The sequence below is a fragment of the Lontra canadensis genome, unplaced genomic scaffold (genome assembly GCF_010015895.1).
Source record: "Lontra canadensis isolate GAN:19392208 unplaced genomic scaffold, GSC_riverotter_1.0 scaffold77, whole genome shotgun sequence".
Taxonomy (NCBI): Eukaryota; Metazoa; Chordata; class Mammalia; order Carnivora; family Mustelidae; genus Lontra; species Lontra canadensis.
The window spans coordinates 8,225,261-8,250,719 of NW_022631071.1; the positions used below are offsets into that span (position 1 = coordinate 8,225,261).

At 35.6% G+C, this 25,459-nt stretch overlaps 1 protein-coding gene across 2 annotated transcripts in view; it reads right to left on the reverse strand.

Moving 5' to 3' along the window:
- Window positions 1-25,459, reverse strand: part of PCDH11X (protocadherin 11 X-linked) — a 471,745-nt gene that overhangs the window by 344,720 nt on the left and 101,566 nt on the right. For both annotated transcript variants that reach the window (XM_032881806.1, XM_032881805.1), the window contains exon 3: window positions 11,155-13,662. In XM_032881806.1, the coding sequence (XP_032737697.1) occupies window positions 11,155-13,662 (2,508 nt within the window). The remainder of the gene's footprint in view (window positions 1-11,154; window positions 13,663-25,459) is intronic.

Consider the following 25,459-nt stretch of genomic DNA (forward strand, 5'->3'; position numbering starts at 1 on the left):
AAAATCTTCCTCACCCACATCAAGGGTTTGTAACCACTTTCCCATCTATTCTTCCATTAGTGTTTTGGTGTATTTGTTTTTGTTTTTGTACTACATAAATCTTATTCTTGGGGTTCATTTTGGTTGGGTTTTTCTTTCTTTCTTTTTTTTTCTTTTTCTTGTGTTTTACTTTTGTCAGTCCTTTTATTTTTTCATTTTTGTTTATGTACCTTATAAATCTTACATCGGGTCTTATTTGGGTGGGTTTTCTCTTTTTTCCTCTCTCTCTCTCTCTCTCTCTCTCTCTCTTTTTGTTTTTCTTTCTTTTTGGTGGTGACTTCTGATTGCTCTGAAATTTACTGGGGTGCACCTTGCTTGGATCATGGTTGATATATTCAGCTATACATCCCCCAAACCACCTCTTACCAAAATGACTAAGAGGAGTAACACCCAAAAGAGGAAAAATTCAGAGACTCTGCCCTCTGTCAAAGAACTATTGGATATGGACATAAACAGTAGTTCTGAAAGGGAATTCAGGGTTACAATTATCCAGGCAATGGCTAAGTTGGAGAAGACAATTAGTGGCAACATTGAAACTTTAAGGGTGGAAGTGAGTGCTGATCTGGAAGTACTAAAATATGCTATCAGTGAGATTCAATCTAATCTAAATACTCTAACAGCTAGGGCAAATGAGGCAGAAGATTGATTTAGTAATCCAGAAGACAAACTGATAGAAAAGAAGGATCAAAAGGAGGTCTGGAACAAACAGCATAGAAGCATTGAAAACAGAATTAGAGAAATAAATGATGCCATGAAACACTCCAATGTCAGAATTATTGAAATCCCTGAGGTGGGTGGAGAAAGAGAGAAGTCTAGAAGATAGAGTTGACCAAATTCTGGATGAAAATTTTCCCAGTCTGGGTAATGGAACAAGGGTATGTGTCCTAGAGGCAGAAAGGACACCCCCCAAGATCAATAAATCTAGAAAGACCTCAAGACACTTAATTGTGAAATTGACAAATCATAATTTTAGACAAGAGGTCTTAAGAGCAGCTAGGGGGAAGGAGATTCCTTGCATACAGAGAAAGGACCACCAGAATGATGTCACACCTGTACACAGGAACCTGGCAATCCAGAGAGGGTGAGAAAGACATGCACAGAGCACTAAATGGGAACATGCAGCCAAGAATACTTTTCCAGAAAGGCTGATGTTCAAAATGGATGGTGAGATAAAGAGCTTCCAAGACCAACAATGTTTAAAAGAGTATGTGACCACCAAGCTGGCACTATGAGAAATATTAAGCGGGGTTCTATAAAAGAAGAAAGAACCCAAGAGTGACATATGACAGAAATTTACAGAAACAATCCATAGAAACTAAGGACTTCTCAGGCAACACGATGTCAATAAAAACATCTTTCAATAATCACTCTCAATGTGAACAGACTAAATGCTCCCATAAAAGAGCATAGGATTGCAGACTGGATAAAACGACAGGACCCGTCTACATGCTGTCTACAAGAGACACATTTGGAGCCTAAAGATACAACCAGACTGAAAGTGAAGTGATGGAGAACCACCTTTCATGCCAATGGGCCTCAAAAGAAAGCTGGGGTAGCAATTCTCATATCAGACAAATTAGATTTTAAACTAAACACTGTAGTCAGAGATACAGAAGGACACTACATCATTCTTAAAGGTTCTATACACCAAAAAGATCTAACAATTGTAAATATTTATGCCCACCAATATGAAAGCAGCCAATTACATAAGCCAAGTGTTAATCAAAATAAAGAGTTATTAATTGTACATATTAATTGAACATATTAATTGTAGGGGATCTTAACATGCAACTCTCAGTAATAGATCATTGAATCAGAAAATCAATAAAGAAACTAGAGCTTTCAATGTCACATTGGACCAGATGGACCTCATAGATATATACAGAACATTCCACCCTAAAACAACAGAATACTTATTCTTCTCGAGTGCACATGGAACTTTCTCCAGAATAGACCACATACTGGGTCACAAATCAGGACTCAACCAAAACCAAAAGACTGAGATTATTCCCTGCATATTCTCAGAACACAGTACTTTGAAATTGGAACTCAAACATAAGAAAAAATTTGGAAGGAATGCAAACACTTGGAAGCTAAAGACCATCCTGATCAAGAATATTTCAATTAACCAGGAAATCAAAGAACTTAAACAATTCATGGAAACCAATGAGAACGAAGACACATTGGTACACAACCTACAGGAAAGAGCAGAAGTGGTCCTAAGGGGAAATACATAGCCATCCAAGCCTCACTCAAAAAAAAAAAAAAATCCTGAATATACCAATTCTCTTTATACCTTAAGGAACTGGAAAATCAACAAATTAAGCCAAACCCATGCACAAGAAGGGAAATAAGATTAGAGCAGAGATCAATGAGTTAGAAACGAGAGATATAGTAGAACACATCAACAAAAATAGAAGCTGGTTCTTTGAAAGAGTAAGATCAATAAACAACTGCCCAAACTAACCAAAGGAAAAGAGAGAGGACAGAAATTAATAAAATTGTGAATGAAAAGGGAGAGGTTACGTCTAACACCAAGGAATTAGAAAGTCATCAGAAATTATTATCAACAGTTATATGCCAATATGTTAAGCAACCTAGAAGAAATAGATGCTTTCTTGGAAACCTATAAACTTCCAAGACTGAAACAAGAAGAAATTGACAACCTGAATGGACCAATAACTAGTAATGAGTGTGAAGCAATAATCAAAAACCTCCCAAAAAACAAGAGCCCAGGACCTGATGGGTTCCCTGGAGAATTTTACCAAACATTCAAAGAAGAAATAATACTTCTCCTGAAGCTGTCTCAAAAAATAGAAACAGAAGGAAAACTTCCAGACTTTTCCATGAACTCAGCATTACCTTGAACCCCAAACCAGGCAAAGACCCCATGAAAAAGGAAAATTTCAGACCAATATTCCTGATGAATATGGATGCCAAGATTCTCAACAAGATCCTAGCTAATAGAATCCAACAGTACATTAAATAGATTATCCACCATGACAAGGAAGGATTTATCCATGGGATGCAAGAGTGGTTCAACATTTGCAAATCGATCAATGTGCTAAAACAAATCAATAACAGAAGAAAGAAGAACCACATGGTCCTCTTAATTGATGCAGAAAAAAAAACATTTGACAAGATACAGCATCCAGTCCTGATTAAAACGCTTCGAAGTATAGGGATAGAGGGAACATTCCTCAACTTCATAAAATCTTTCTATGAAAAACCCACAGCAAATATCATCCTCAATGGGGAGAAGCTGACAGCCTTCCCTTTGAGATCAGGAACACAAGGATGTCCACTCTCACCAATGTTGTTCAACATAGTACTAGAAGTCCTAGCAACAACAATCAGACAACAAAAAGAAATAAAAAGTATTCAAATAGACAAAAAAGAAGTCAAACTCTCTCTCTTCACAGAAGACATGATATGTTATATGGAAAACCCAATAGACTCCACCTCCAAACTACTAGAACTCATACAGCAATTCAGTAATGTAGCATGATACAGAATCAATTTACATAAATCAGTGCCTTTTTATACACTCACAATGAGAATATAGAAAGGGAAATTAGAGAATCAATTCCATTTACTATAGTAACAAGAGCCATAAGATACCTTGGAATAAACCTAACCAAACAAGTAAAGGATCTGTACTCCAGGAACTACAGAACACTCATGAAAGAAACTGAAGAAGACACAAAAATATGGAAAAGAATTCACTGCTCATGGGTTGGAATATTAAACATTGTTAAACGTCTATGTTGCCCATAACAATCTATACTTTCAATGCCATCCCAATCAGAATTCCACTGGCATTTTTCAAAGTGCTGGAACAACAATCCTGTAATTTGTATGGAACCAGAAAAGACCTTGAATTTCTAAGGAAATGTCAAAAAAGAATAACAAAGCTGGAGGCACCGTGTAGCCTGACTTTAAGCTGTATTACAAAGCTGTGATCACCAAGACATCATGGCACTGGCACAAATACAGACATATAGGCCAGTGGAACAGTGTAGAGAGTCCAGATATGGACCCTCAACTCTTTGCTCAAATAATCTTCCACAAAGCAGGAAAAAATATTCAGTGGATAAAAGACAGTCTCTTCAATAAATGGTGCTTGGAAAATTGGACAGTTATGTATAGAAGAATGAAACTCAACCAATCTCTTACATCATTCACAAAGATAAACTCAGAATGGATAAAAGACCTCAACATAAGGATAAGGCAATAATCCCTCAAAATCCTAGAGGATAACATGGGCAGTAACATCCTTGACATGAGCCACAGCAACTTCCTTCAAGATATGTCTCCAAAGGCAAAGGAAACAAAAGCAAAAATGAACTTTTGGGACTTCATCAAGATCAAAAGCTTCTGCACAGCAAAGGAAATAGTCAACAAAACAAAGAGCAACCCACAGAATGGGAGAAGATATTTGCAAACGACAGTACAGACAAGAGGTTGATATCCAGGATGTATGAAGAACTCCTCAAACTCAACACACACAAAACAGACAATCATACCAAAAAATGGGCAGAAGACATGAACAGACAGTTCTCCAAAGAAGGCATACAAATGGCTAACAGACACATGAAAAAATATTCATCATCATTAGCCATCAGGGAGATTAAAATCAAAACCACATTGAGATACCACCTTGCAGCAGTTAGCATGGCCAAAATCAACAGGATAAGAAACAAAAAGTGTTAGAGAGGATGTGGGAAAGGGGAACCCTCTTACACTGTTGGTGGGAATGCAAATTGGTGTACCCATTTTGGAAAGCAGTGCGGAGATTCCTTAAGAAATTACAAACAGAGCTACTCTATCACCATGCAATTGCACTACTGTGCATTTACCCCAAAGATACAGATGTAGTGAAAAGAAGGACCATATGTACTACAATGTTAATAGCAACAATGGCCACAGTCGCCAAACCGTGGAAAGAGCCAAGATGCCCTTCGACAGAAGAATGAATAAAGAAGACATGGTCCATATATAAAATGGAATATTATGTCTCCATCAAAAAGGATGAATACCCAACTTTTATATCAACATGGATGGACCTTGAGGGAATTATATTGAGTGGAATAAGTTAAGCAGGGAATTTCAATTATCATATGCTTTCACTTACTTGTGGAGCATAAGGAATAACATGGAAGACATTAGGAGAAGGAAAGGAAAAGTGAATTGAGGCAAATCAGAGGGGGAGATGAACTGTGAGAGACTGTGGACTCTGAGAAACAAACTGAGGGTTGTGGAAGGGCAAGGGTTGAAGGGATAGGTGAGCCTAGCAGTGGGTATTAAGGAGGGCATGTATTGAATGGAGCACTGAGTGTGGTGCATAAACAATGAATCTGGGAATACTGGAAAAATTAAATTAAAAAATGTCAGATAGCAAGCATGTCAAGGATCTTAACATCATTGTGTACATAGATAATAAACCAAATCCTACTTCCACTTTTTAAGGTAAAATGACACACAAGGAAGCATTTGAACGAAAATCCAGGAAACATATGTTATGTCATAATTGTAAAGGTCCTTTATACTCATTTTTGTCTCAAGAAATCACTTAAAAATGATGTAAGTAGTATCAGTAAGTCATAAACTGTTTATAGGATACCACATAAATTGGGTCATGTCCTTCTTTCCTCAATAAAATATAATATACACCCAATTTGGGGCATTCAGTGATTTGTGTAGGAAATTAATTGACCTTCTGAGAAAATGAGTTAATATGAAAAAGCAAATTATTCAAAGCACTGAAATATTCTTGGTAATTGATGTCAGAGAAATAAAATAGTGGGTGCCTGGGTAGCTGAGTAATTAGGCATCTGTCCTCAGCTCAGGTCATGGTCTCAGGGTCCTGGGATGGAGCTCCACATCAGGCTCCCTGCTTAGTGGGAAGCCTGCTTCTCCCTCTCCCATTCCCCCTGCTTGTGTTCCCTCTCTCACTGTGTCTTTCTCTGTCAAATAAATAAATAAAATATTTTTTAAAAGAAAGAAAATAGATGTGTCACTATTTAGATATATCTCTAGTGGTTTATATTTTCTTAGGTAGTTTCACAATTATGATAAAATCTTTTTATATATCCTATCTAAATCCTTATTTTTCCTCTCATATGACTGGAGCTACTTCAAGGAATACAAAGAACTTTACATTCTCCTTTTAATATATAGAAAGAGAAAGAACTTATTTTTTCACTATTTATAGAAAAAGGAAACATGATTACAACAAAAATAATTTTGTAATAATTAAAGTAGTAACAGCATGAGTACCATCAACATAAAAATCAATAAGAACACTTCATATGCAATTTTTAAGCATAGTGATAGGCAGTTATCATTATTTTCTCAACAGTACTCTATTAGTGAATCTTTTCAGAAAAAAAATAACTTTTTTTTTTCATCTTTAAAAATTCTCTTGTCCTGAATAACTTTCAGAAGGTAGCTTGGATAGTTCAACTTCACTTTCAAACTCCCAGAGATGATGCTTGAACTCTGCAGCAATCAAACAGGGCAAGTAATTTCATGCTGAATGATTGATATATAACCATAAGTTTGTACAATAAGACAGTGTTGCGTTAAATTGCAGTTGTTGACACTTAGAGTAAATAAATGGAGAAACAGCATGACAAAACTATTTTATTAAACCACACTGTTTCTTCCACCCTTTTTAAATTTTTATGGCAAGATTACAGCTGAAGTAAGTGTAAGGTTCAATGAGACATTCTTTTTAAGGTTTTTTGTTTTGTTTTGTTTTGCTTGCCTTTATCATGGGAAATCCATGTTACAAAATCAATGATCTCAGCCAAATTTTGAAATCACAAATTATTGGAATTTTTGGAAGAGGAATGGAAGTATGTTGTTCCTATAAATTTGTATCTCATTGATTTCAATAGTTCATGCCCTGAATCGGTCCAGGACAAGAAAAATAACAGGTTATCAAAATGAGGGGGTTATATTCTAGGAGTCTTAGTTGCCAAACAATATAGAAAAATAAAATCAAAGATATTGAATTTAATAGTTAGTGCCAATCCTATTCCAGGCTAACTCAGACTCCTGTTATCATTTTGAACCCATGTATAATACCTACACATGGTTACATTCATGAATTAGCTTATAAACCTTCCACTATTCATTTTACATCACTTCTGAATCTGCAAAACTACTCAAACTCCAATCACAGAAATTGGTTAGATTTTTTTAAAATAAGGTACCTTAAATGCATGTCTGAGACAGTGACTTGTACAAAGAAGGCCCTCATAAAATGGTACTCTCATTTTTATTCTCCTCCATTTTTGAAGCAGACTTCACAGTATTTTGATGGGAGAAGTATCCTAAGCTAAACTTGATTTGGCAGTATTTTTTTTTTACATGACAATATCAAAACTGATTCTAAAATGGTTATCTTCTTGTTTTTCTAGTCATACCAACCAAATGCTATCTGCATGCTCTGAAAGCATTAATTGAAGGTAAACTATACAATGATCTTTTAAATTTCATATTTTTCCTTTTTCCTACAACATATATCAAAATGCCTTCCAGAATACTTGTAAAAATTTATATTAAAGAAGAGCATCATATTTCCAAGGTATAAATGGTTTTGTAAAACAGATACATTTCTCTTCTTTTAAGATTTTATTTATTTATTTAAGAGAGAGAGAGAGAGAGAGAGACTGCAAGGGACAGAGGGAGAGGGAGAAGTAGACTCCCCATTGAGCAGGGAGCCTGATGCTGGGCTCTAGCCCTGGACCCTGGGATCATGACCTGAGCCGAAGGCAGAGGCTTTAACCCACTGAGCCACCCAGTTACCCCAAAATAGATATATTTCTCGTGAATATTTTATCATTTTTCAGAATATCTGAGTCAAAATAGTTATAGAAAATATTTTATTCCCTTTTGAAAACATGAAATTTCTGATAAATATCTTTATATATTACAGCCTACTACAACCATTTCATTTCTTTACTTTCATTTTCTATTTAGGTGAGTAATGAGCTAAATGTAAGTATCACCCCAAAGTTTCCTTTTGAAAATGTATTTCACACTTCGTTTAACATCAGTTGGAATAGTTTGCCTTCTGCTAACAATAATATTTTATTTCATTGTTAGAATTTCCTTAAGGAACAATGAATTTTTGTTGTGTTTGTTGACATTTTCCCCATTTTGTGTGATGTTTCTTCAAAAAGAAGACAACTACTATATTGAAAGTTTTAAGTACATGTATTCTTCTTCAGTACTCCCTTATTTTACAATTCTGCAACAACAGTACATATAAGATGCCTCTCCTGGCATTAATCAGAAATTGAAGAATATATAGAAAAGATGAAGAATATTGCAGATGTAGCACAAAATATAAGAATAAAATAATTTTTAATATATTAATTTGCCTAAGTTCACCAATTCATGTGCAGCAGATATGCGGTAATATAATAATGTGAACCAATGATAGAAAATATATAATTTATCTATTTTTAAGATGTGAAAATGTAAAATAAATCATCTGAAAATTAATTCATTGTAAGATGATCCTTTTAGCTAATAAAAACCTAAGGATAATGAAGAACTTATTCTAATTAGCATTTACTTCTCATATTTTGCTTATCTTATGAAGTTATTTGTTATGTGCTTAAGAAATGATCTCTTAGCTAAATAAAAGAAAATGTCATTGTTGAAAAAGTTATTGATTTATTTGACTTTTCAGGAATTACAAAATATGAACAAAATAAAAATAAAAGGAGGAGGATATTTGGAAAATATTTCAATTTTTTTCTTCCTTTATGCCTTGCTTACTATATGTTCATATTCTCAAGTAAAATAAATCTAGCCCAGAAAACATCTTCATGCCTTCAAAAACCACTGAAACCAGAATTTGCTCTTTTAATAAACTTCATGAGCCAATCTAACACAAATGATAATCTGCTAATGTAATTCACAAAACACCCCCTTGTATACATTTTTAAGTGAGCCACAAATTTAGTCCAGGGGAAAGTGCTATTAAAATACACAACACACACACACACACATACACACACACACACACACACACACACAAGATGCACAACACACAGAAATTGTTTATAAAAGATAATTTCCTGTTGATATTTACAATAAATAGAATAATAGCAGTAAAAATTAGAAAATGATAACACCTTTATGAATGATTACATATAAGCAAAAAACAAACCTTGAGGAGATGTTGGGCATCTAACACCTTGTACCTTATAAACTCATTCAAAGCATAACAGAACTCTGTCCACAAAGAATAGGTTCTATAGGTACACAAGTTCTATTTTACTGTCTGCAATAGCATAATTATGGACCTATTGTAACAAAAATGCACCCACAACTGGAGTGGGAGCTTATTTCCACTGTGTGATTAAGAATGGTTATTGTTGGGGCACCTGAGTGGCTCAGAGGGTTAAAGCCTCTGCCTTTGGCTGGGGTCATGATCCCAGGGTCCTAGTATTGAGCCCTGCATTGGGCTCTCTGCTCAGCGGGGAGTCTGCTTCCCCTTCTCTCTCTCTGCCTGCCTCTCTGCCTACTTGTGGTCTCTGTCTGTCAAATAAATAAATAAACCTTAAAAAGAGAATGGTTATTGTTACTGTGTAATTTAAATATGTGTATTCTTGAATGAACTTAATTCTTAAAACCATTTCAAAAATTATGGTAAATTATTATTTTCATTGCTATTTTGAATTCTGATAGATTTCTTTAGTATTTATTTTTAAAAATATTTTGTTTAATTATTTGACAGAGAGGAAAACAGTGAGAGACTGAATGCAAGCAAGGGAAGTGAGTAAAGGAAAAGCAGGCTTCCTGCTGAGCAGGTAGCCTGATTCAGGGCTTGATTCCAGGACTCTGGGATCATGACCTGAGCCAAAGACAGATGCTTAATGACTGAGTCACCCAGGCAAGGCGCCCCAGATTTCTTTAGTATTTCTAACTTAGGGGAAAGGATACCCAGTTTGACTTTAACATTACAACCTTTTTATTAAGCCTGAATAGGTTTTCAAAAGCTCTTATTTACTGAAGCCGAGATGAAGATCTTTTTTAAAAGTAGCACAAACAAAACAATAAAATCAACATGTGATATAATTTCCAGAGAAAAGATGTAGATAAATTATATTGCTTGACTTTATTAAAGAAGTAACCATACTTAAACCATTTAATTTATTATGGATTTCTAGATAAATCTGTAATCATTTTTCCACAGAATACAGATAAAACTCACTGTATACGTTGTTTTTTTCATAAGCTTGTTGGGTTTTAAATTATTATACATAGATTTCTTGGGTCCTAACATGCCCATACTTAACTTCAGGCCCATTAAAGAAAGCAAACAGATTCCATTATCCAAGTCATTATCGTTTAGGAATTTCTCCTGGAGGGCATTCAATACCTTACACAAATATGTAAATATTTAATTGGGTGTCCAAAATAGAAATCTCACATATATTTCATGTTCTGGCTTGAAGATGAGAATGAGTAACATTCCTTTATTTTTTCTAATTCCATTCTTGTTACATTGTGTAAACAAAGATTTTATAAAAAGAATAATGGTGGGCTCCTAATCTTAAAAATAACATTCTTATTCCACTGTGGCAGTTTGGGAGCATAGTGGGTAGGGAGGATATATTGAAGTTAATTTATTTTCTTGAGTAGACATGGATTTTCCCAAGTGAAGCTGGAATTCTCAACACCATTAAGCATCAAGACCTTCTTATCAGATTCTAAAAAGCTTTACTGTGATGTATCTAGCCCTGTTTTGATCATCATGCACATAATGATACTGAGAACAGTGCCAAAACCTTTATTTTAGGGTCTTTCCAGTATATTCTCTAGCAAGAAGTGTTGTACTTCCATTTGCAGACAACATTGCCCCTATTATAGTCATCATTTGGCACCCAATTTTCCTACCATCAGGAATCATTTTACCTGATTTTCTACTAAACTTAAAATGAAACCATATATTTATTTTGATATTTCTGCAGAGTGTAAACATTTTGATTGTTGGAATCAATACAATAGATTCTGTAAAATTCTATGTCAACTGAAAATAATTTAAAAAAATAAAGTTAGAAAGATTAGTTAGAAATTTGGATTACCTACCAGTCTAGTGTGTACAGACACAGGAGTTTTGAAAGTTGTCATTGAATAGCTGCACTCAGAAACACTGTAAGGTTCGGAACTGCTAGAGGAACATTTAGAGATGGAATCACAAGCCACAAAGGTGTTATCAAGTGGTAGTTCCTGAATGATGTGGTGCTTCAAATTCAGGGGAGTTTCAGGGTAAATCTGGAAGGCAGGCTGTGGAGAGGCAGATTTGTAGTGCCTGGCCAAATCAGGGCTGTCAGGTTTGAAGGTAGTAGGTATAGTGCCCCAGTTGTACTTGCCCATGGTTTGTTCTTCCAGCTCAATGGGAAGGTCTAGTGTGGCACTGTTTCCATCATTGTCAACATCATCTGCCTTAATTTCGTCAATAGTGACAAAGTTAAGCAGTAACTTCTTAGGGGCATGCTTCTTCTTCTTCTTTTTCTTCTTCTTCTTTTTCATCATCATCATTATCATCTGCCTGTTTTCTGGGTTTGGAGTAACCCATTCAGAATTCTGCTTGTTTTTCTGAGAAGCCTTAAGGTGTGGTGATTGGCAGCATCTTACTACAGCAGTAATGAAAATAACAAGGATGACAGTTATGGTGCCAGCAGTAATAGCAACCATGATCTTGACATAGTCACTGGTTGGTGAGGATGCATCAGTTGTCTCAATATTTGGGGTCACTGGTGTTTCAATGCTTTTGTGCACCAGTTCATGAATCCATGTAGCATTGGTCACTGATTCATTCACAAATAGATTAACAATAACAACACTGAAGAGAGATTCAGGTTGTCCCAAGTCCTTAGCTTTAACTATCAGTCTGTATAAACCAAGGTCTGTAACAACACATTTCTCCTTTAATGTGATGTTGCCTGTTGTTTGGTCAATTATAAACAGACCTTTTGTGTTTCCTCCTACAATGCTGTAACGAAGCTCTGCATTCATGCCGGTATCATTATCAACAGCAAGTACCGTGAAGACCACTGTGCCTGGATTAGTGGATGGTAGAACCAATTCATAGGAGTTGTTGGAAGAAGGGACAATGAAAACTGGTTTGTTGTCATTGACATCAACCACATTTATGGTCACTTTGGAAGTTGAAGAATGTAGTATCTTACCACCATCCTCAGCCTTTACATAGAAAGTATAAGATTCTTGTTTTTCTCTGTCAAATGAAATATTTGGTTGGATGACACCAGTCTGTGGATCAATGGTGAAGTCATCATTCATATCTAAAATGGAGAGAGTGACTACAGAATTTTCTCCATAATCTGGATCAGTTACAGTGATCAGTCCTACTGTGCCATGTCTTGGAAGGTTTTCTGGGACATAGAAGTTGTACTCATTGTGAGTAAAAATTGGACTGTTGTCATTCTGATCAAGAATGGTCACTGAAACTGTGGCATTGGTTATTAAGGATGGCATCCCATTATCTTTGGCTAGAACTGTGAATGAATATTTTTCCTGTTTTTCTCTATCCAGTTTCCTCACTGCGGTCAGAATGCCTGTATGATGATCCAGACTGAATTCAGATGGAGCATCAACACCAAGCAGATAATTGATCTCAGCGTTGTGCCCACTGTCTGCATCTGTTGCACTTATTTTTGTCAACTTGGTGCCAGGAGAGTTATTCTCAGGAAGAGAAAGACTTATGAAAGGCTGGGTGAAAACAGGAGCATTGTCATTTTCATCTTTCACTTTGACAAGGAGCATGGATGATTGATTCAAAGGAGGTTTGCCAGCATCTGCAGCTAGTAATTTAATGGCATATTCTCTCATGGATTCATAATCAAGATATGCAGCAGTCTCCAGGAGGAATTGATTACTGAATACTGGCCTTAATCTGAAAGGGACTTCATGATCTGTGAAGCATGTCACCATGCCATTATGGTCAGCATCTTTATCTGTCACAGTTATGAGAGCAATTTTGGTATTGAGTGGAGCATTTTCTGAAAGAACCACAGTGCCATTGATTGGATTAATGATGTATCTTATGTCAATTGATGGGGCATTATCATTGATATCTGTAACATTTACTAGAACCATTGCTCTTGCTGGCATCGATCCACCATCACTTGCCAAAACCAGTAACTTGTGGTTCGGTGATTCCTCCCTATCTAGTGGTTGTTTGATTGTGATAAGTCCTGTGGTGGTGTTGAGGTGAAATAGCCTCTTGGCAATGTTGGAGACTAGATTGCTGAAATAGAAATGAATCTTGGCATTTTCACCTATGTCAGCATCTGTGGCATGGAGTTGTGTCACTGAAGTACCTACAGGAGCATTTTCTGGTATGTTGACTTCAATCCCATCCTCCTTGAAGACTGGGCTATTGTCATTTGTGTCAGCAACACTTATTTGCAAAATAGCTGTACTGGATCTTTGAGGAAAGCCACCATCTTCAACCTTTACCTTCATTATATATGTATCCTTCTCTTCCCTATCTAACTCCTTTTGAACAATCAGCTGTGGCATCTTGTCTCCTTCTGGTGTTTCAATGACATCAAGCCCAAAAATACTTTGACCCTGGAAAACATACAACAAAACACATTTTAACTTATGTAATGAGACCAGTGTTCAATTTATTGAAGCCACGTGACATAGGATCAGCTCAGAAATAGGTGTTAGAAAACTCAATTTATAAGCCCTAAGTCTGTCTGTAACTAGTATTATGACCACTAGCAAGTTGCTTAACATCTCCATGCATTTGTAAAAATTAGAAAGTTGTTCTATAAGATGATCTGAGAGCTTTACAGTTCATGGCATTTTATGGTGATAAGTGTAACTCACTTATATAAAGTATTAAAGTCTACAAAAGGAAAAAGTATAAAGAGTTGTCAGTGTTTCACATGGTTATTTAAGTTATGAGTGAATTAACTGAGGCAAGATGGCAGTAAGCAGGGGACCTCCTTTTATTTGGACCCTTGAGTTTAGCTAGGTAACTATCAAACCATTCTGAACACCCATTAACTCAGCCTGAGATGTAAAAAAAAAAAATCTGGAACTCTACTCTACAGTAGAAAATCCACTGTTTTTTTGCAAGGAAAGGGGTGCAGAGACATGAATCCGAGAGGAGATATCCAGAGATAAATGGAGGGGGGAGGAAACCTCCATAAGCTGGCTACCAGAAAGTGATATAGCTCCAGAAAGCAAACTCAGAACCCTTAGAAATCTGCTCCAGTGAGTGACATCCTGTATGAAAGAGGCTCAGGGGATGAAAAGGGCAGAATTCTAGGTCAGTCAGTGTGGTCTCAGGATCCTAGATGTCATGGGGATGCCAGAACTCATAGATTTCCCAAGCAGTGGAGTGGGGAACCTGGTTATGGTCAATGAGCCAAGGAGGGGACTACTAGCTCTGGTCACCATAAACTGCAAGCAAGGACAATCAAGTGACTACTCAATGCCTGGGCACCCTGCAAAGGACTGGAGAGTGAAGACCATCTGTCATCCTCCAGGAGGGGGAGAACTGGTATGCCCACAACAGGGCAACAATTCTCAGGGTGGCAGACCCATAAAGGACAGTATGGCGACACTCATCCATCCCCCAGGAGTGGTGGAGCAGATGCATGCATGATCCCATGACCACTGTCAGCACCAGGGCACAACAGAGGGCAATAACACAAGACCCTCAGACTCCCGCCACCCCCCAGGAGGCTCACTGTGGGCACACGACACAGGAGTCTGAGGAGTTTGGTACACATGAAAGTGAAGACCATTGTTCCCAGAGGGTTTACTGAAGAGGGCGATTCATGATTTTTTGGCTCTGGAGCTGGAGGTTGGCCCAGGGCCATTTTTATTTTGATCATCTAAAGATGTGTGGAAATCTTTCAGGGAAAAAAAACCCACAGAAGACCAGCTTACATTGAGTCTAGCCCTCTGGCAAGGGGCAGTGTAACTCTGCACAATCAAAGACACCTGAGAAGCAGCAGAGCAGACCCCTCTCCCAGAAGACCAACTGGAAGAACAGGTGCATAACTAGTTTACAAATTCCAAAAGACTATAAAACTCCAGAGCCAGGGAAATATAGTATATAGAATTCAAGGTTTTTTTCTGATTCATTCCTCTTTCAGTCCAAAATTTTTCATTTTTTTCTTTTTTCCCTTTTCAACTAGTTTCTTATTTATCAACTATTTGTTTTTAAGTTGATTTTAGCATGTATTTTTTACATCTACATTTTATAGATCTGTTTTTCATTTTTGGCCTTTTTTCACTTTATTCAATTTAATTTTGTAAATATGTAAGTTTTGTTTTCTTTTAATTTTGGGATTTAGTGTATTCTAACACAAAGACCAAAATTCACTCAGGAAAAAGTGGATCAGTGTGTTTTTTCCACACTGTGAGATTATATCCCCCCCCATTTTTGTTGTTTTAATTTGTTTATCTGTTTTGATTTCTGACTGCTTCAGATTTGTCTGGTGTGTATTTTGCTTGGATCATGTTGATATTTTTGATTCTGCTGACTTGCTCTTCCATTCTCTGAGCAAAATAAATAGAAGGAGGAATTCACAACAAAAGAAAGAAAGAATGAGAGGTAATGTTCTCTGCCACAGACATAATTGATACAGATATAAGTAAGATATCGGAGTTGGAATTTGGGATAACAATAATAAAGTTAATACCTAGGCTTAGAAAAAAAAACATAAAAGACAGTAGATAATCTCTTAGACCACAAATGAGACCTAATCAAGCAGAAATTAAAAATGATATAAATGAGATGCAGTCCAAATTACTTGTTCTAACAGCTAGGGTGAATGAAACAGAAGAGAGAGTAAGTGATCTAGAAGACAGGCTTATGGAAAGGAAGGACGTTGAGGCAAAGAGAGAGAAACGACATATATTCTATGAAGAAAGGCTTTGAGAAATTAATGATGTCATGAAATGTACCAATGTCAGAATTATTGGGGTGTCTGAGAGTAGAGAGAGAGAGAGAAAAAGGGCCAGAAGGTATATTTGAACAAATCATGGCTAAGAACTTCCCTAATCTGGGGAAGGAAATAAGAAATCACGTTCAAGAGGTAGAGAAGATGCTTCCCAACATCAATAAAAGCAGATCAACACCCTGACATATGATACTGAAGCTTACAAATTTTAGAGAAAAAGAAAATCCTGAAAGCAAGTTGAGATAAGAGGTTCCTTACTTATAGAAGGAAGGACATCCAACTAACATCAGACCTATCCACAGAAACCTGATAAGCCAGAAAGGGTTGACATGATATATTCAGGGTACTAAATGAGAAGAACATGAAGCCAGAAATACTTTATCCAGCAAGGCTGTCACTCAGAATGGAAGGAGAGATAAAGAGTTCCCAGTACAGACAGAAACTGAAACAATATGTGACCACTAAGCCAGCCCTACAAGAAGTATTAAGGGGTATCCTGCAAGCAAAGATAGAGCCTAAGAGTAACATAGATCAGAGAGAAAAAGACACAATCTACAAAAAGAAGGACATTATGGGCAATACAATAACACTAAATTCATATATTCCAATAGTTACTCTGAATGTAAATGGGCTGAATGCTCCTATCAAAAGGCTCAGGGTATCAGATTAGATTAAAAAAGCAAGACCCATCAATATATTGTCTACAAAAGACTTATTTTATACCTAAAGACACCTCCAGACTGAAAGTGAACGGGTGGAGAACTATTTACCACACTAATAGACCTTAAAAGAAAGCTGGGGGTAGCAAACCTCGTATCAGACAAACTAGATTTTAAACCAAAGACTGTAGTAAGAGATGTAGAGGGACACTATATCATACTGAAAGGGTGTTTCCAGCAAGAAGTTCTAACAATTGTAAATATTTATGCCACTAACATGGGAGCAGCCAATTATATAAATCACTTAACAACCAAAGTAAAGAAACACTGTGATAATAATACATAAATATTAGGGGGCTTTCAATACCCCACTCACAGGAATGGACAGATCATCTAATCAGATCAACAAGGAAACAAGGGCTTTGAATGATGCACTGGACCAGATGGACTTCAAAGATATAAACAGAGCATTCTCTCTTTAAACAACAGAATACTCATTCTTTTCAAGTGCACATGGAACTTTCTCCAGAAAAGATCACATACTGGGTCACAAATCAGGTCTCAACCAGTACTGAAAGGTTTGAATTATTCCCTGCATATGTTCAGACCACAATGCTTTGAAACTCAAACTCAATCACAAAAAAGAAATTTTGAAGGGACTAAATGCTTGAAAGTTAAAGAACATCCTAATAAAGAATGAATGGCTCAACCAAGAAATTAAAGAGGAATTTAAAATACTCATGGAAACAAATGAAAAAGAAAACACAACTATTCAAAACTTTTGGGATGCAACAAAGACAGTCCTAAGAGAGAAATACATTGCAGTGCAAGCCTTTTTCAAGAAACTAGAAAAGTCTCAATATGTAAGCTAACCTCACACGTAAAGGAGAGCAAAAAAGAACAGGAAAAAAAAAACCTGAAACCAAGCAGAAGAGAAATAATAAATATTACAGCAGAAATCGATTAGAAACCAGAAGAAGAGTAGAACAGATCAATGAAACTAGAAGCTCATTCTTTGAAAGAATGAAAAGATAGCTAAATCTCTAGCCAGACTTCTCCAAAAGAAAAGAGAAAGGAACCAAATTAATAAAATCATTAATGAAAGAGGTGAGATCATGACTAACACCAAGGAAATACATACAATAATTGAAATATATTATGAGTAACAATATGCCAACAAATTGGGCAATCTGGAAAAGAAAGAGATACCTTCTTGGAAACATATAAACTACCAAAACTGAAACAGGAGGAAATAGAAAACAGAACAGATGCACAACCAGAAAGGAAATTGAAGGAGTAATCAGAAACTTCCGCCCCCAAAAAAGAGTCCAGGGCCAGATAGCTTCCCAGAGGAATTCTGCCAAACACTTAAAGAAGAAATAAGACCTGGTCTACTGAAATTACTCCAAAAAAATAGAAATGGAAGGAAAGCTTCCAAACACATTCCATGAGGCTAGCATTACCTTGTTTTCAAATCAGACAAAAACCCTGCCAAGAAGAATTAGAGACAAATATCCCTGATGACCATGGATGTCAAAATTCTCACAAAGATACTAGGCAATAGGATCCTACAATAGACTAAAAGCATTATTCAACATGACTAGATGGGATATATTCCTGGAATGCAAGAGTAGTTCAACATTCACAAATCAATCAACATGATAGATTATATTAATAAAAGAAAAGACGAGAGTCGTAAGATCCTCTCAATTGATGCAGAAAAGGCATTTGACAAAACACAACATCCTTTCATGACTGAAACTTTTCAGAGTGTAGGGATAGAGGGATCATACTTCAATATCATGAAACCCATCTATGAAAAGCCACAGTGAATATCATTCTCAATGGGGAAAATCTGAGGCCTTTTCCACTTAGGTCAGGAACATGACAGGAATGTCAAATATCACCAGTGGTATACAGTAGGAGAAGTCATAACCTCAGCAATAAGACAACAAGAAGAAATAAAAGGCACTTAAGATTGCAAAAAGGAAATCAAATTCTCATTCTTTGAGGGTGACATATTAATTTATGTGGAAAATCCAAGAGACTCCACCCTAAAATTGCTAGAACTCATATAGCAATTCAGCAACGTGGCAGGTTAAAAAAATGCACAAAAATGAGGTACATTTCTATACAGTAACAACTCAACTGAAGAAAGAGAAATTAAGAAATTGATCCCACTTATAATTGCACCAAAAACTGTAAGATACTTAGGAATAAACCTAAGCAAAGAGATAATGGATCTGTACTTTAAAGACTGCAGAATGCTTATGAAAGAAATTGAGGAAGACACAAAAAGATGGAAGAAACATTCCATGCTCATGGATTGAAAGAATAAATATTGTTAAAATGTCTATTTTAACAGAGCAATCTATCCAGAGCAAACTATACATTCAATGCAATCCTTATTAAAATAGCTTTGACATTTTTTACAGAGCTTGAACAAACAATCCTAAAATTTGCATGGAGCCAGAAAAGACCCTGAACAACCACAGGAATGTTGAAAAAGAAAACCACAGCTAGAGGCATCATAATGCCTGACTTCAAGCTATCTTACAAAGGTGTGATCATCAAGACAACATGGTGCTGGCACAAAAACAGAAACATAGATCAATGGAACAGAATAGAGAACCTAGAAATTGACCCTCAACTCTATTGTCAACTAATGTTTGACAAAGCCGGAAAAAATATCTAAAGGAAAAAGAAGTCTTTTCAATAAATGGTGCTGGGGAAATTGGACAGCCACATGCAAAAAAATGAAACTGGACTATTCTCTTACACCATACACAAAAATAAACTCAAAATGGATGAAAGACCAAATTATGAGACTGGAATCCATCAAAATCCTAAAGGAGAACACAGGCAGGAACCTCTTTGACCTTCATTTTAACAACTTCTTGAAAGACACATCTCTAAAGGTAAGGGGAAAAAAAGCAAAAGTTAACTATTGGGACTTAATCAGATAAAAAAGCTTCTGCGCAGCAAAGGACAATCAACAAACCAAACAAACAAACAAACAAAACCAACCTGCTGAGTGGGAGAAGATATTTGCCAATGATGTGTGAGATAAAGAGCTAGTATCCAAGATCTATAAAGAATATATCAAACTGAACCACCAAAAAAACACATAATCCAGTCAAGAAATGGACAGAAGACATGAGCAGATATTTCTCCAAAGAACACATACAAATGGCCAACAGAAACATGAAGAAATGCTCAACATCACTTGGCATCAGGAAAATGCAAATTAAAACCACAATGAGATATCACCTTACACCAGTTAAGAATGGCAAAAATTAACGAGACAGGGAACAACAAATTTGGCAAGGATGTGGAGAAAAGGAACCTTCCCAAACTGTTGGTGGGAATGCAAGCTGGTACAGCTAGTCTGGAAAAGAGTATGGGTGGTCCTAATGAAGTTAAACATAGAGTTACCCTATGACCCAACAATTGCCCACCTGGGTGTTTACCCCAAAGATACAGATGTAGTGAAATGAAGGGTCATCTGCACCCCTATGTTCATAGCACCAATATACACAATAGCCAAACTGTAGCAGTAGCTGAGAGTACCTTCAACAGATGAATGGGTAAATAATGTGGTTTATATACACAAAGGAATATTACTCAGCCATCAGAAGGGATGAATACCTACCTTTTATATCAACATGGATAGAACTAGAGAGTATTATGCTAAGTGGAATAAGTCAATCAGAGAAAGACAATTATCATATGATTTCACTCATATGTGGACTATAAGAAATAATGCAGAGGATCATAGGGGAAGGGAGGGAAAACTGAACGGGAAGAAATCAGAGAGGGAGAGAAACAATGGGAGACTCCTGACTCTGGGAAACAAACCGAGGGTTGCCAAAGGGAAGGAGGGTGGAGGGATGGGGTGACTGAGTGATGGGCATTAAGGAGGGCACATGATGTGATTAACACTGGGTAATATATGCAACTGATGAATCATTGAACATTACATCAGAAACTAGTGATGTAGTGTATGTTGGCTAACTGAATTTAAATAAAAAAAATTTACCATGGTTACTCCAAATGAATTAAAATATTTTACTATAGATTTCAGCTGTCTAGGATGCTTTTTTAACCCAAAATTAACAATCAGGTATAAAATATCCATCCAAGACAAGAGCATACATTGAAAAATACTTAAAACTTCTGGTAGAGGGAGAAATTACACAAACTCTGATTAAGAATAAAACCTTGGGTAAATACACAGAATTTTTCCTTGTTTTTTACCTACAGAAACAGGTGTTAAAAATTCAATTTCCCTTGAAATTAACAACATATTGTTATTTAATTAACTTTATTATTATTATTATTATTATTATATATTTTTTACTGAGCAAGCACAATTGGACTGAAAATTACATGTCAATATGTCAAATTGGAAAATATAGCTTGAAACAGCAGCAATTTTCTCTTCATGTCCATGGAGTCAGATTATGGGAATTTTTTTTATTTTTTAATCATTTTTTTAATTTATTTTCAGCATAACAGTATTCATTGTTTTTGTACCACACCCAGTGCTCCATGCAATCTGTGCCCTCTCTAATACCCACCACCTGGTTCCCCCAACCTCCCAAACCCCCACCTCTTCAAACCCTTCAGATTGTTTTTCAGAGTCCATAGTAATTTTTAAAAAAGTCTTCTCAGGTTCTGGCTTCCTCTTTAGCCTCCAAGGAGGAAGTGCAATTAGTGTAAAATTGTAAAATATTTAACATGCACTTACTAAAATATGTGGTGAGATTATATGGTTATATTTTTAAATTACCAAGGTGTTATAATTGTCTATACATGATCTTGTACAATACTTGTATACATTTATCTTTTTCCTCTTGAACTGTTTGAAGATAGTTCTGCAGTTTTGGATTTTTTTTCTGCTGAGATTCACTTACATTTTTATTCAAATCTGGAACCATAATATATCTTGGTAGAAGAATTAGATATTTGTTATTAAATTTAAGGTTGCATTTCAGAAATAGTACCAGTTTGGGACCTCCTAATCTGCTGCTATCTTCCTCTATTCTTGATCTGCATCAATGTGAATCTTAAAAAATCAAATTCAGTAATCCATGTGTGTTGGTTATTGACTTAAATTCATACAACTGTAATATGTACTTTATTAATATTTTATTCATATAAACCAATAAATAATTTCCTTTTTCCTTTGAATAAAGTGTTTAGCAAGGGAAGCATTTTCCATGTCACATCTAATTACAAGTGCAAAGTTATCAACTACTCTTCAATTGCATACTTTAATAAAAATATAATTTTATGACCATAATGTCAAATGCAAATGTAATATTTCAAGTTATAATTTGATCTAAATAAACACAGCTATTAATGACAATTTTGTTTTTGTAAAGATATTTCAAAATGCTTTTGGGAAGGCTCAAACCTAAAATGTCTCATTTATGGGTAGAAAAATAGTTTCTAAATTGCACGTCATAAAAATGCACGGCATTTAATACTATTTTGCTAATTCTTTTTTTAAAAGATTTTATTTATTTCAGAGAAAAAGGAGAGCGAACATGCAAGCAAGAGCAGGGGGAGGGGGTGGGGCAGAGGGAGAAGCAGGCTGCCCACTGAGAAGGAAGCCTGACACAGGGCTTGATCCCAAGACCCTGGATCATGACCTAAGCCAAAGACAGATGCCCAACCAACTGAGCCATCCAGGTGCCCCTTATTTTTTGCCAATTCTTGACAAACACAATATTCAGTGGTTAATACAGTCAAAACATTATTTATGTTTTCTTAAAATTTTTATTTATTTATTTATTTATTTATTTAACAGAGTGAGAGAGAGAGAGATCACAAGTAGGCAGAGAGGCGGGGTGGGGGTGGAGCAGGCTCCCTGCTGAGCAAAGAGCCTGATGTGGGGCTCAATCCCGCATGATCCCTGAGATCAATGACCTGAGCTGAAGGCAGAGGTGTAACCCACTGAGCCACCCAGGTGCCCCCAGTCACAACATTCTTGTAGGCATTGGGGACATTGTAGTGAGTAAACATATTTTACAAATGTAATAAAAATTAAGTTTTGACTAAGATGAAAAAAAAAAGTTGATGGCAATCTAAACATATAATGATGTTGTTGATACTAACATTTATATTAATTAAAGAATAACTATACTTTTAATAAGAGCTATAGAGAGAATATAAAGTATTATTAGGAGTTATATAAGAAGAAACTAACATATATTTTAGTGTAAAAAAGAACAAGTAAATGATCTTAAGCTTTTAGTTTCACACTCAATTATCTAATTTATGACTATAATATATCTGGGGAAAGGAATATGCTAGTTTTAATTTTTAAGTTTATGTATTTATGTTTGTATAGTTTTTGCTACTTGTTCAGGGTTTAATCTTATGCATTGGTCTGAGTCTTGAATTGGCCTTTGCTTTCTCAAGCAGATGAAGGCAAGGTTGTATAGGCTGAAAAATCTAACAACAGCATCTTCATTGTTTTTTAAGTATTTTATGAGAGGTGACACGAATCTTAAAATATTTTTCAAATTCAAGGTGATAATAGGATTTACATGCCAGATAATAGGTAATGTCCTATTTCCCTTCTGTCTTCTACAACTGTTCTGTCCAGTATGGCAGTAATTAGGCACAAGTATTTAAATATAAATTTTAATTGATTAAAATTAGATAAAATCTAAATATCAGTTCCTTAGTCTCACTAGCCACATTTCAAGTTTTCATATCTATATGTCGGTAGTGGCTAATGCACTGGACAGCACAGATATACATTTTTATTATTGCATGAAGTTCTGTTGGACTATACTCTTCTAAGGTTTTGTAATATTTTTCTTTAACAAAAATTTATGTTCAGTTAGGTGATGATATGTGAACCTCCCCCAGATACTTACAAATCTATGGATTATTTGCTGATTTGCACATTTAAATTTCACACTGTCCAAGGAATTGAACAGAATTTACCCACATGTAGGACATAAATTTCAACAAAGTTTGGCTAGATATCTAAGTTTGATGTCCAAGTGTGGTGCCAACCTGAGCTCACTAGCATTATTGGATGACTATTCCAAGGTGGTTCCTCTGCCTTATCTTTTTTAGGAATAAAAATGACACATAGATCCATTGTCATCCTTGATGACAGTTATTCAACTGACATTCATAACCCATGTGATAAATGAAAAAAAAATAATAAGCTTTATGCCATATGTTAGACCATGACTTGAGAATAGTGGGAAAAGTGAAAAGGCAAATAAAGATGCATGGATCTTTAATTCATAACTTCACAAACTTAACAGAGATATGTCTTATGTACACAAAATAGTAAAAATTTTGGTATACTTGATTTGTAGTATCCTGAATTTCAAACCTACATGGAAATATTTGCCCTTGTTTACAGGGACAAAATTTCCCTGAGGAAAACCTCAGATAACTTTCCCAAGTGCTCATCTTTTGGTAAGAGCACTAAATATCATTCATATGTGTTTTTCTCATTAATTTACTTAAGCCTTAATACATTATAAAAGAAAAAAAATGAAGTCAACAATAAAATTCTCCAAAAAACAACTTCAAAATTATTTTACAAAACAACTATGTTTTTTAGAGATGGAGAGGGAGTGGGGGGAGGGACAGAAGGAGAAGGAGAAAAAGAATCCTCAAGCAGACTCCCTACTGAACACAGAACCTGACTTGGGGCTCAGTGCCAAGATCCTGAGATCATGACCTGAGCTGAAATCAAGAGTCAGCTGCTTAACTGACCAAGCCACCAAGACACCCCTAAAACAAGTATTTTTTTTTCTTTTAAGGTTATAGCAGGCTGAAGTGTCAATCTCTGGTAACAATTTACAACCTACTAGTAATCTTTAATTTCAGAAGAAATGACAAATACTGTGTGTTAAGTGGCCAGTGCATTATTTATAAAATACAAAACTCTACATCTTTTAAACACACATGTGTACAAATAAAAAAATGTAAAACAAAATCTCAAAGAAGAAAACTATATATTATATAAATAGGATGAAACACATTATGTGTTGATTCTTGATTCTGATATCTTAAATGACACTGATCTTAAGTACACAAAACAGCACGTTCCAGTTCAAGTTAAAAAGGAAAAATTGTGGGGATGCTTACCTGGCTCAGTTGGTTAATCATCTAACTAGATTTCAGCTCAAATCATGACCCTCTGCCCCACTCTCTCTCTCTAAAATGAATAAATATTTTTTTTTCAAAATTGTGGATTTTTTAATAACCTCATGTAATACAAAAGACTTAGTTTCACTTGTTAAAAATATTTCTTCCTAAAATCAAGAGTAAGTTTAGTGCTTCCAAACACAGAATGAAAACTGAAGAAAAAAGCAAGAGGTTAATTTCATCTGAGACTTTAATTCTTAGCAGGGATTTAGAAAATCAAAGAAAAGGTTGGTGTTGGAAATGAAACTTGAAAGAGAAGTATACATGCTTTTGAAAAAAAAATGAAGTACATTTGTTGCCAAGTCAATAGCTATTGTCTATTTTTCCAAAAGGAACTAAATCATTGTATGAAACTTCAACATTTTTTACTTATTTGTGTGCAAGTCACCCCTTCATTGCACATTGAAAAGTAATAAATAACACAGCACTTCCAGAGTTTTAAATCTGGTGTACTTGCCCAGAAAATGCATACAATGTCAGCAAGTACTAAAAATAGTTCCAAAGACCCTTCTGCACTGTTGGTAGGAATGCAAACTAGTGCAGCCACTCTGAAAAAAAGTAAGGAGTTTCCTAAAAAAGTTAAAAATAAAATCA